Source organism: Xenopus tropicalis, chromosome 7 (genome assembly GCF_000004195.4).
Source record: "Xenopus tropicalis strain Nigerian chromosome 7, UCB_Xtro_10.0, whole genome shotgun sequence".
Taxonomy (NCBI): domain Eukaryota; kingdom Metazoa; phylum Chordata; class Amphibia; order Anura; family Pipidae; genus Xenopus; species Xenopus tropicalis.
This window is the reverse complement of record NC_030683.2, coordinates 108,669,600-108,682,824: the sequence shown is the minus strand read 5'-3', so window position 1 is coordinate 108,682,824 and position 13,225 is coordinate 108,669,600. Positions and strand designations below refer to the sequence as shown.

General features: G+C 39.6%; 1 protein-coding gene across 1 annotated transcript; it reads right to left on the bottom strand.

The window, feature by feature from the left end:
• Positions 1-335: 335 nt before the first annotated feature.
• ceacam19lm (carcinoembryonic antigen-related cell adhesion molecule 19 like gene M) lies at positions 336-8,991 on the bottom strand. The gene is made up of 7 exons (XM_031906702.1): positions 8,894-8,991; positions 8,276-8,632; positions 5,393-5,662; positions 3,313-3,459; positions 2,107-2,171; positions 1,763-1,795; positions 336-609 (listed from the first exon to the last, which is right to left on the bottom strand). Exons 1-7 carry the CDS (start codon positions 8,952-8,954, stop codon positions 562-564), a joined length of 981 nt encoding a protein of 326 aa, XP_031762562.1. The 5' UTR covers positions 8,955-8,991; the 3' UTR covers positions 336-561.
• Positions 8,992-13,225: the final 4,234 nt, after the last annotated feature.

Here is a 13,225-nt window from a genome sequence, read left to right as displayed (position 1 = left end):
TATGGGGAACCTGCTTTTGCCAGACTTTAACTGGAAGAAAACACAACTACTCAACTGCTTTCAAAGTACAGTGAACTGACTGAGCAGGGAAGAAGACTTTCTATGCAGCTGGGCCTCTGTAGACCAAGTAACAAAGAAAAAGATCATCATGTAATCAAAATAGTTAATTATGAAAAATTGCAAAAGTGGTCAGCAGCACTTTTTGTATATTTACTTAACTTTTATACCAGCCTTTACTTGCCCCTTAATATTGGTGGAATTGAATGCTGGAAGTGTCTGTTCTGTTGGAAATGGTTACTGCTTACTGATTTACAGTGTAACAAATGCTCACCCCCTTGTTTGTATAGGGTTTTATTAATGGAGTTATTTAATATACACAAATATTTGTAATGTTTGTAACGTGTTGCTTCTTTAAGTCTTAATCCAATCTGCTCCCCTTCTACTGTACATCATTCAGCCAGCAGCATTTCCTATATTACATAGAGTACATCTCAGACTGCCTATAAACATAGATACACATTTTCCCCACACCAGTAGTACATGTGCATTCTCTGTATCACATTATCGTTTCATCTCGTTGTATGTATTCTGAGTTGGGTGCTGCAGTCCCTAAAAGAGAAATAAATATTTTTTTATAAATTATTTATATTTGTCTTTTTTAATTTAGTTTCTATCATTAAGTAAAAGATAGGACTGGTAAGAATGAATTAGAAAAACCCTGGCTAGATGCCAAACCCAGTATACAGTATCTTTACCGGCCGATTAATCCACACATAACCCCTGGTGTACCTTGACAAGTTGATACCACATGGAGTTTTATCTCAAAACTGTCACTAAGTATATAACGCAAATGATTGTACTTAATGATGATGTAAGTGCCAATTTACTTTATTTTATCTGTTTTTCCTTTGTTTATTTTTGTTTGTTTGAAAATGCAAAATAAAAACCTTCAAAAAAAAAAAAAAAGAATGAATGAATGAAGCGGCAGTTCACTGTTCCAGATGAACAAGCGCAGAACAAATGCAGTTCCATGCACCTGAACTCACGTGCTTCTCATATTTGAATAGAAAGCTGCTATACCTTTTGCTTATATGTCTACTAAGGTTTTAATCCATTTGAGTTAATAAGCAGGTGCAAAGGACACTATCCTCATGATCTACCCTTCTCTCTGCTCTCTATGCTTTGGGTTTTGGCTATAAAAGAGGTATCTCCTCCACCAGTATTCTGTGTATTACCCAGTATGTTTTTCCCTTGGTTGGTGCTCCTTTTAGGAAAAAATGCTCTGGTTCCAGGAAAAAACTGACTGCCATGCTACAATTTTACTAATCTTTCCCAGGCATAATCTGACATTAAATTTACTCTACTGAAAATGCCCCCATCCTAGCCAGGGAATGCCTGAGAATGGAATAAGATGTGGGCAAGGTGCTTGCCAGAGTCTTTTTTCCTGAGAGTTGGACTGGGAGGTCCAGGGCTGCAACCTCAGCACCCCGCCCTAGTCGTGAGGTCACCGCCAAGTCCTCCAAAGAATACGCAACTCCACAGCCCCCCCCCCCACCCAATTGTGCATACCTTGCAATTTCAGATGCAGCAGAGATCTAGAGGGGAGGTGAAAGGGGAGCATGTTTAAGTCAGAAAGGTGACCAGGGACATGAGGGCTGGGGCCCACTGGGTTTTTTTTCCAAGGTCCTTCGGACCTTGGAAAAACATGGCAATTTAATTTAACCAGGGTGTGTAACTTCCCATAGAGTTACAGGTAACTTACTGTGTATTCAGATTCCTTTTTTGCAAACTGAACCTAAAATATAGAAATAAGAATTGAAAAGAAAGTGACTTTTAGTTATGCATTGAAAACTTGAAACTGTTATTCTGAAAGGTTCCACTGCCAGTGAAATACTAAAGAGGCATTCTGTTTTGGAAGACATTTCACAAAACGTATTGTCCTGACCAGTCCCGCTCTCCAATTATTCCTACTTTAAATCTGTGTGTTAGAGTTATAGTATAAATATTTCTATATGTAATCTGTCTTGGGTCAATGGTATAGATTCAGGACAATTATACATAGTACTAGGTACTACAGGGATACTTGCCTGTACATTGATTACTTACCCCTGCAGTATTGGGAATGTTATCATATATTTGAGATGGGTCCATCCCTCTATCAACTGATTGTCCTAAATGATGGATTAAAATACTTAGTACAGAAAAATTGATATAATTTCAGCAATTAACCAGATGCTTGCTTTATTCTATGATTGGCTAGTAATTTCCTAGGATCCTGTATGCATTCATGGTCCAGAGGATATACTCAGAAGTAATAACTCTACTAGCTGCCTGCTATAGAGCCACATAGCCATTTACCTGGGCCCCACCATGGCTTTTAGCAGTAGTTTTACCTGAACTCTGTCCAAATCAAGTCACCCAACCCATCATACAAGGATACCCTTAGATCTGATCAAGCCCCCCTGGCAGACTTAAGGAGACAAATATCATCAATTATGTTGCCCATAGCAACCAATCAGTTTTTTGCTTTTGTTTTCTAACTTGTAGGTGAACGTGCAAATCTAATTGCTGATTGGTTGCTATTGGCAACATCACCAGTGATTTGTGTCTCCAAATGTTATTAAATACACCCCTAAGTATTTTATCTGAAACCCCAAACTAACTGGCAAATAACTAGTGGAATTCAGCACTCATAGGCTACATGCACTACTAGCAAATCAATAAATGAAAAAAAAACAAAAACACCAAGCTAGGGAGGGCAAGTGTAGAACCATGCTATTCAGCTACCTACCTAAAATAATGGGTAAAATAATTATCTCGCTAACTGGAAACCAACTGTTTTGATAGTTGTAACTGGTTGATGTCACCCCTCCTCCAAGTCCCTGCTGCTAGTGATGAGCTAATCTGTCCCATTTCGCTTCTCCGAAAACTTTGTGAAACTGCTAAAAAATTCGCAAAACATGGCTATTGCATGACTTTTTTTACATGATGTTTTTTACATGACCACCAGGTATTTCATGTGATCGCAACTTTTTTGACATGACCACAATTTTTTCAAAGTAAATCCATGCCTGCCAAAAACATTCACTCATCACTACCTGCTGGAATACATGTCTCTCATTCTCTGTATATCTGAAATAAAGGTTTTCTTCCAACCTTTTCTGCCTGTGATGCCAGAAACAACCTTAATCTTAACCTAACTCCCCATAGTGTAGGAGATTCTCTTTTCTCTGCTACTCTCCCTATACTCTCCCTCTTACTATGGAAGGACTTAGCCCCTCATAGGTAGCGGAGATCCCTATAATGTCCAACCTGCTGTTACTTCCACTCTGTTTATTCCCGTCACATATTTTTTGTACAGTAGGAACGTTGCACAGATGATGAATACAGTCCCCAAGATGGACCCACAGATGATGGTGACTGTAATGGCTGTACAGTTGTTTGATTGAGGTCTATTATCTGTGAAATCAACCACAAAATAGGGCAATTGGGTCAATAATGTTTTCTTGCAATATGTTGAGAAATATCACAAAAATAGTTAAATATACAACTATGTAACTATAATCCCTGTAAGCAGACTTATGCTTATTTGTAAGACTCCTGGTTTATAGGGTGGCATTATTCAACCAAAGGAACAGCCCCGCTGAGAAAAGCTACACTAGACTTAATGGAAAATGTGCATTTTCTTACTGATTCCCATTATGATAGCATCTTTGATTAGTCTTTGGCATGATAAAACCTTCTAAGGAAACCCTAAACAATATTTTTCTATTACTTGAATAGTAGCCCATACTGCACTACTCTCTCTTAATCTGTAAGTTAATGCTTCATCTAAATGGTTTAACTGTTGTGGATATGGGCTACGATTTCCCCAAGGGGTTGAAGGGTTAGTAGTTAAAGGAGAAGGAAAGGCATTTTACTGCCAATAGATTCACCACATTAATGCCACCTGGAACACTATATTTATTCTGCATAAAGCTTTATCATACCCGAGTAAACAGCCCTAGAAGCTTTCTTTTTTTTGCTTAGGATTGCAGCAACCATTTTAGCTTGGTCTTTATAGCTTCCTCTAGCCCTTATAGCTCAGATTATACATTCCTAAGGAAGGGGGAGGGAGTTCTTAGCATTCTTGTGGGAGGGGGGAACAGGAGACAGGAGAGAACTGCACAGACTCTGGCCCTCGGAATTAAGGATTTTTATTTACCCTAAGAACATGTTTAAAAAAAGGAAACAAGGAATCCTTTTGATAGACAACTCAGTGCAGCTTTCCTGTGAGTGCTTATGGCTGTATTTACATAGACCTTTCTGATAAAGCTTACTTAGTTTTTACCTTTCCTTCTCCTTTACCTTTTCCCAGGGGCGCTTCTGCCATTAGGCAAGTTGAGAAACTCGCCTCAGGTGGCAGAAGCGCCCCAGTTACCAGGGGCGGCAAAAAGCCGCTCCTGGTAACTTTAAGAGCCGAATTTCCGGAGCCGCCTCAGGCGGCGATATGTCCAGAATCGCCCCTGCCTTTTCCTTCTCCTTTAAAGCTTTCCTGAATGCTTTAGTTGAAAGATTAATTTCCCTTCAGTATCCTGGGCATGAGTGCTAAATGTTAAAGGATGTCAGTGCTTGGGATGAACATAGGAGCATGTTTCTTACATTATTCTGTATTATTAAAAACAAAATTACTCCACAAAAAAGAATGAACATTAATTTATTACAGCCTGACCACCAGCTGCTCAAGTTTCTTCTGCTATTGATGTTTCTACCACAACTTTGCTTTCTACTTTATCTCCTTAGCTTATGTCAGGTCTTTCCGCACACCTTTTTCTTGCTATCACCACAATTCAATACATTTCTCCTAATTTTTATAACCAAAGAAACCAGTGATTTTGTTTCTCTTTCAAAAACTTTTCTTATTAATGTTTACAATTAACTAATGAACTAGTATTAACTCCTCCACCAGCCTTAAATTTCAAGCACCCTAACCCTTAGTGACCAGACCTCTAAAGAAGACTGCATATGAAGTTTCCCCAAACAAGGTAAACTTGCGATTTTATGCTTATGAGAAAATATAACCTTAAATAGTCATCGCACAAGCATAATGATATATTTCTCCCAAATACAATCAATAAAACACAATACAGACTTTATACTCCGCACACAATTTATCATTATTAATGTATCCATCAATCTGACCAATAGAGAAACCACTTCTTTAACTTCTGATGCAGATGAACTCTTTCCAACTTGATTGTAGAAGAGAAGCCATCCATTCCCATTACCTAAATGGACATTCTTACTATTCTTATTGATCATTGTACTGGAATCAGTGTGTATGTAGTTATTGTATGTATGTGTATAGTTACTGTAGGTATGTGTATAGGAATCACAATGAACTGTTACTTACAGTATAGGGACAGTGTGTAGGGCTCACTTATATTCTTGCTGATTGGATTCTCTGCTTCACACTGGTACTGCCCAGCATCTGATTGTGAGAACCTGGGAATAGTCATAGTTCTACTGTTTGCTCTATATATAACTCCAGAAGGAATGATGCCATCAAGTCTGCTCCAAAAGACTCTTGCTGTGTCTGACCTGAAAGAACATAGAAGGGTGACTTCTTTATATTCCTCTGGCTGCCCGCTGGCTATGCTGATCACTGGTTTAGTCAGTAGTTCTGTAGGTGAAACAACAACAACACAGTAACAGTTACAAGGTATTAGACATGAACATTAGAGACAGAGAAATGAATGGAATAAATAAAGTACAATACTGTATATTCAGTGGTCAGAATAATACAGAATAACTTTTAAATTATACACTTATCACTATGGCAGCTATAATTAGCACTTTGTGATGCCGCCTGATGCATTGAAATTTATCATATAATCAGTTTGGGTATTTGGTATTGTGAGGACTTTTGAAACAATCGTGCTGTCACTTTGCTCTGGGGGAGGTGTACAAAGATGGAGGAGGTTTACCAATATGTTGCCTGCCAGCGATTTTCCCATATAAGCTTCCTTGAAAGTACTACAATTGTTACACAGTTCAGTGTAAAAAGGAAACTGATAGACTCATATGCGGAGGGTGACTTTTTTGTTTTGGAAGGCTAAAGATGGGCCATACATAAACTTTAAATCAGTCTATGTGAGCCTTAGTGGATTCTTTGCTGGCATAAAAAATGAACCTCCCAACTACCTCTTGCGGTTCCCACTGGCTCCCAGGGATACTTCGCCAAAGTGCGAGTGGGAGGGCTTTTTTTTCACCCTAAAATGCTTAGGATGTAAACGTATTCATACATGCACTTCTTTGAGGGGTTCTCCATCCATTTGTGTTTGGGATCAGTTATCTTAAATGTGTTTGTTTTTATAGTGAGAAAGGCACTGGGTACTAGTGATTCGGCGTTTAGAATATTTAAAGTAAAGTACCTGTGGGATGAAATCTGCAGCAAAAGTTCAGAGTTGGTGAGGTTCTTAGGTAAAGTTTACAGCCTGCAGATCCCTCTTATCAGTCTTCATTTCTGCAGTGCCTGCATCTGTGCCTTGATTGGTCATTTTACTGTCTGTCAAGAAAGCTGTGCTCTTAAGGTGTCAAGCAGGTTTGGGGGGCTTAGCTTGCCCTAGCCTTATTGAAAATCCACCTATGGATAGACTATGCAAAATCAAAAATGTTTTCAATATAGTTAGCCAAAAAGGCTGGAGTGGGCACATGTCTAACAGAATGGGCAGAACACTACTTCCTGCTTTACAGCTCTCTAAGCTGTTAGCAGTCAGTAACCAATCGGTGACATTGGGACATGAACTGAACAGTTATGTCCCATATGCCCCCCCTAAAGTCACTGACTAACTAAGAGGTTAAAGAGCTGAAAGCAGAAAGCAGTGTTCTGGCTATTATGTTAGACATCTGCCCACTCCAGCCTTTATAGATTACATTTTTGCCTAACTAACTATATTACAGATATTTTTTATTTTGCACAGTCTATTTTACCCAGTTTCATTTTTACACTGAACTGTTCCTTTAAAGCTTCTTCCAGGAAATTTTAAGTTTGGGACCAACTAATTTCCTTATATACAGTAGTTCTCTCTCTAAATACATATAACTCTAAGTCTCCCTGTCTGCCAAATGGACCTCCCTTAGCACCACAGTTTATGGCGAAGCAAAAACGGAACATATTCGCTCATCACTAGAGGTGAAACCTTAAATTACCACTGCAATGTGTAGGGACCCATAGGGTTAAGCTCCCTATGGTGTTATCCCTTATCTTTTCCTTATCTGTGCTGTTATAGGGCAGAGCCCTCTACACTCAGATTACAGAAGCTGCTCCTAATAGGTTTAGCTCAGGTTGACCACTCCCCTTGGCAGACTATATAGTGTCTTGCACAAGGAAGTGTCTTCCTCTCTGGCTGCTGTTGTCTCAGGCTTCACGTCATTGAGCCTGGAGGCATAAGGCCCCAGTAAAGAGAACCATCTTTATATTAAGTCGGGGACAGGGCCCCGTGAACGAGGTAAAGCCAGAACAGTCAGTACTATTAATAGCATCCTCTAGAAGTGGTGAGTACAGTTAGTCTATTTAGCAAGGGCAGTTAATAGCCCCAACCAGGAGTTGTAAAAGGGTTTAGCCTACCCCGGCTCTGTTGTCGTTCTTTAGGGACCGGTTTATTAGACGCCAGGTACCAGTGTTTGGAGCTCTCCCCTGGACCACAGTCAGCCGGAACACTCCCTTCTGAAAGGGCTTCATCTCAGGTATCAGCTAATCCTCTGTGCATCCTCCAAGTGGGATATTCTGTTCCTTCAGTGTCACCTCTGCTATATTCCATTGTGACCAACTCCTATACTGCTGTGTCTGTGAGTATAATCCCTGCTGCACTATTAAGTTGTGCCTTGTCCAATAAAATGGTACTATAGTTCATCAGAAGAACCTTTCTGGCGTCCATTATTCTATCTGCACCACACAAGCTCTATCTAGTTGTAGTTCAACTACCCCCTCAGCTCCATTAGTACCTCCCATATAGCGGAGGCCCACTCCTGTGCATTAAGGTCGCATGTAACACATGCTCTATACTTATCACTAGCCGGGGTTTTGCCATTTATAAGCCAAACAAGTGTTACAAATGTTTTCAACATCTCTAGGGATTATTATTACTAAAGGTTTGAATCAAACAAATTCATATTCTGCATAGGAAATTCAGTTTGCATTCCATATAGATAATACAAATTCTAAGCAAACAGCAAATGCCTCCGGTTGCTTATTCCTGCAAGTCACTGGGGCTGCAGAGAACCAAACACTTACCAAATACAGGTAGGTAAATACTTCCTTTGGTTGGGAAACTTTCTGCTTGTATTCCCACTGTGAAAATTCCTCTATATGCAGTAGAAAGTTTTGAGATCTTTAATGATCCATCTGGAAGGCCCCTGGCCCCTGGAATGTACAGTGGCCCTCGTTTCTCCACAGGGTAAGAAGATAAATTGTAGGTTAATATTAGGAACATATTGTCGTCATCTGATAAACCTCCATACCAGGAGAAAGAGAGAATGGCCCCGCTGACCCCACTGACTCTGAGGGTGACAGACTGATTGACCACTGGATTTTTAGGAATCAGCTGAATATTGATTCCATAGATCAGATTTATCCAGACACTGAAGAGAGCTGAAAGAGAAAGAAATTAAATTAATTCAGGAGACCCCAGCACAAGGTGGGACATACATTATGACATAGTATCGCTTATTGTAAAATATAATCAGTGGTGTAACTATGGAGAAAGCATAGCAACTGCAGGTAGATTTGTGCCAGTGCTCAGTCTGTGGTTTCATAAGGTCCCAGAACTCCTCTTATAAATGACAGTTGGGGTTCCATTGCCCCTATATATTGTATAGAGAGCACATAGAGGAGTAATGTAAGTGCCTGTACCTGTGAGCAGATATCCCCTCATGCAAAGGGCCCGGGCGGCTGTTACTCTCTCTCTGGCCATGGTGTCTCTCTCTCTGTCATTAAGAGGAAGCCAGCTGTCTTGATATTCTGCATTTCAACATCTGAATAATATTTTTTTTTCTGTCGCAACCAGAGGGAGCTTGAATAGGAAATGTGCAATACAGCAAATATACAAGTACAGAGCCCATTATCCAGGAAGCTCAGAATTACAGGAAGGCCATCTCCCTTAGACCCTATTTTAAGTAAAATATATTTTTTTTTCATTATTTCCTTTCATCTCTGTAATATGCACATTGGGGGCAAAACAATCCTATTGGGTTTATTTAATGTTTAAATGGTTTTTGGTAGTCTTAAGGTATGGTGATCCAAATTCTTGGAAAACCCCATCCAGAACACTTCAGGCCCTAAGGATTCTGGATAATAGACCGAATACCTATATAAAGATCTTCTTTTAGTGCATACATAGGACCACAAAACTTATCGCCTCATAGACTGAATTTACCCCTCCAGTATACCCATTCACTAAAAGCATATATCAAACTAAGTTAAAAAAGTTGGGGGCCCAGGCAAGTAAGCAAAGGGTCCAACCAACAGTAAAGGGTCTGGATTATAAAACATGATTTACCATGGGAACAGGCAAAGAGGCAACAGGGAGACATAAGAGTCCAACAGGATTAATGGCTCAAAATTTAGTGAAATTGCTTAGACAAAATATAGGGGTACATTGCAAATAGGGATTCAAAGGAAATGGGGGTTCACGGGAAGAGGAGTCTCTGGGAATTCAAAACCAGCTCCAAGCACCCTACTGTCAGGAAGGTTCCATATCCTAAGTATTAGTGATGAGCGAATCTGTGCCATTTCGCTATGGTGAAAATGCAGCAAATTTTCCCATGGCGAATTTTGTCACCTGTTTCACAAAACAATCTGCCAATGGCAAAATGTGGAAATTCACCGCGAATCCATGCCTGGCAAATTATTTTGTCCATCGCTAAGTATTATAAGTGAAACACCTTATTCTAGGTATTGAAATACCAATAGCAATATATCCTTATACTATACTATCATATAAGGAGGTTTTTATACCACCCCATATTTATTAAGCTGCATATCCATCATTTTTAATATCACGTATTATGGGTATAGAATCTGTTATCTGGAAACCTGTTATCCACAAATCTCCAGTTTACAGGAAGGCCATCTCCCACAGACTCCATTATAAGCGAATAATCCTTTTTCTCTGTAATAATAAAACAGTACCTTGTACTTGATCCCAACTAAGATATACAAATCCTTTTTGGAGGCAAAACAATCCTATTGGGCTTAATTAATGTTTACATTATATTTTAGTAGACAATGGGCCCGATTCACTAAAGTCCGAAATAAGGAGTGCTATTTATAGCATGCGTTAAAAATCTTATCACTTCTTATTTTTCACTCGATTCACTAAAAGGACACTTGTCATAATTAAGAAGCGATGTTCTTGGCGTTATTTATCTTGCGACGACATATTTTCAAGCAATATATTACGCAGCGCACAACATATTACGCAGCGTGCAATATTTTACGCAGAGCGCAATATATTACCCATGTAACCATTACTTTCTGAAGACTACCGTTCTGAAAATTTTGCGCTCTGCGTAAAATATCGCGTGCTGCGTAATATGTTGTGCGCTGCGTAATATATTGCTTGAAAATATGTCGACGCAAGATAAATAACGCCAAGAACATCGCTTCTTAATTATGACAAGTGTCCTTTTAGTGAATCGAGCGAAAAATAAGAAGTGATAAGATTTTTAACGCATGCTATAAATAGCACTCCTTATTTCGGACTTTAGTGAATCGGGCCCAATGTATGTACACGTAGATCCAAATTACAGAAAAAAAAACCCTTATCCAGAAAACCCCAGGTCCCTATACCTGTATAAAGTTCATTGTATTCACTGTGTTTGCTGTGAAAAAGGTCTGTTATGATCAGTCCTGAAATGTTATTTACAAAGTTACAAAATTCAGGAAATCGATTTCTCAGTTCTTTCTTTCTAGGAAGAAACATTTCCCCACATCTCAGCTGGTACGGCCCGACAATGGTGCCTCTTGGGTTGGTGCATCACAGCAGTCCCCCATATTTACTGCCTTTCACTTGTATTATATTTCAGAGCTATTTGGATTTTGGATTTCTGGACAGTAAATCCTACATCTGTATAATATTGTTCCTTTAACAAACAGATAATGAATATGAAATGAATAAAGATAGTTGTTGAGTAATAACTGCTGGTTTGAGGAATGGCACCTGTGTTTGGAAATGATTCTGTATCATGTTACTGTCTCAGCTTATTGAGGCCCTGGAGAAAGTGGCCTATAAAAGGCTTTGTGGGTTGAATACAAGATGTGGTAAATAGAAAATGGGTGAAAGAGCAGTGGTGTAACTATAGCAGACCCTGTTCGTGGGGGGGGGGGTCTCAGATTGCGGGGTCTTCTTCCTCTGTAACTATAAGAAATCCCCCCTCCCCAGCCACTCTGTTACCTACCAGGCACAAGCAGCCGGGGTGGGGGGTAGTTGCGCACCGGCCCTTCCAAAGTTTTTTTTAACAGAGGGATTCAGTGCTGTGTTCTTAGGTCTCTGGGAGAGAGTAAGTTAGGCTGATGCCCCACACAGAGATTAGTTGCCCAAAATCCAATCAAAATGATTAATGGTGTAAGTCTCTTTGCATTATACAAAATGCTGCTGAGTGCACAGAAAGGCCCCAGTGATTACAATGCCTTACCCATACAAGCAACATAGTCCTGTAGCTTAAAGTGGACCTGTCACCCAGACATAAAAAGCTGAATAATAAAAGTCCTTTTCAAGTTAAATATGAAATCCAAATTCCTTTTTTTAAATAACACATCCATACCCTTTAAAAAGACATTTAAAAATCCCAGCTGTCAATCATATATTGCCTGCCCCGCCTCTATGCCTTAGGCATAGAGGCGGGGCAGACAATACCTTTAGCTTTCTAATCAGCACTTCCTAGATGTCACTGCATTTCACACTTTTATCCTCCCTCCCCATCACCTAATTATGTAGTCAGTGCATGGGTATGGGCATCTGGTCCTTTAACAAGATTTTGGTGTGACGCAAAGCTTGCCTTACTAACAGTGTCCACAAAATGGCAGCTGCCTGCTTGCTGGGATTGAATCGCGAGGCGATTTCGGGAAATCGCCGAAAAAGACTCGCAAGTCTTTTTCGGCGATTTGCGCGAAATCGCGCCGCCGCATCTGCCATCCCGCCGGCGACTTACATGTTCGCCGGTGGGATGGCAGGGGGAAGGCAACTCGGGAGATTAGTCGCCCGCGAACAGGGAGTTTTGCCGCGGGCGACTAATCTCCCCGTGTGCCAGAGCCCTAAGGGAGATGGCCTTTCTGTAATTCACAGGTTATTCCGTATACATCATTTTGTGTCCAGTTCTATCACAAATAAATCATTGGGTAGAGTTAACTTGCATCTATTCTGCATTTAATTAAATCAGTTTATAACCAACACATATATACTAACAAATCTAGCAAGTAACATCAAAAGAATTGTTTAAAGTGTGTGGTATCCTTGTCTGTAAAAAAAAAACTCTTTTTTGTGTTAACTCCATAATCTCTAGTGGCAATTTCTATTTGCTGGGCTGAGAATTAGAATTGTTAGCAATGAAAGGGGTGGTTAACTTCCAGGTTAACTTTTAGCATGTTATAGAATTGTTTATTCTTAGCAAATTTTCAGTTGGTCATTTTTAATTTGTTATAGTTTTTGAATTATTTGCCTTCTCCATCTGACTATTTCAAGCTTTCAAATGGGAGGGGGGGGGGTCACTGACATCACTAAAGTTGCAGCCAAAAAACTATTGCTCTATAAGGCTACAATTTTATTGCTACTGTCACTTAACTTTTTATTTAGGCCCTCCTCTATTTATATTTGTCTGCCTTTCAAAACACTGCCTGGTTGCTAGGTTAAATTGGACCCTAGCAACCAGATGCTAAATTCCCAAATAAAGAGCTGCTAGACAAAAAGCTAAATAACTCAAAAAATTGCAAATAATAAAAAATGAAAACCAATTGCAAATAGTCTCAGGATATTACTCTCTACATCATACTAAAGTTAAATCTGATGGGGTTGCTGGGTGTCTGGCATTTCTGTTTTAATCTTTCCTGTTTATTATGTAATGTTTCATTCTATACAGCTGTTTTTTGCGGATAAGTATGCTTTCTGTGCATTCTGCTTAGTGAGCCTAATACTGAGAAACACAGAAAATACTGCCAAACTAAGGTTATAGATAAGCCTTTTTATTA

What these genes read in the sequence shown, in the direction of transcription:
- ceacam19lm (XM_031906702.1), bottom strand. Translation starts at nt 8,954, where the DNA reads ATGGCCAGAGAGAGAGTAACAGCCGCCCGGGCCCTTTGCATGAGGGGA. An exon ending in TATTTACCTACCTGTATTTG is followed by an intron (nt 5,663 to 8,275) that starts GTAAGTGTTTGG and finishes TTTCACCTACAG; the next exon opens with AACTACTGACTAAACCAGTG. An exon ending in AAAAGGAATCTGAATACACA is followed by an intron (nt 610 to 1,762) that starts GTAAGTTACCTG and finishes TTTCTCTTTTAG; the next exon opens with GGACTGCAGCACCCAACTCA.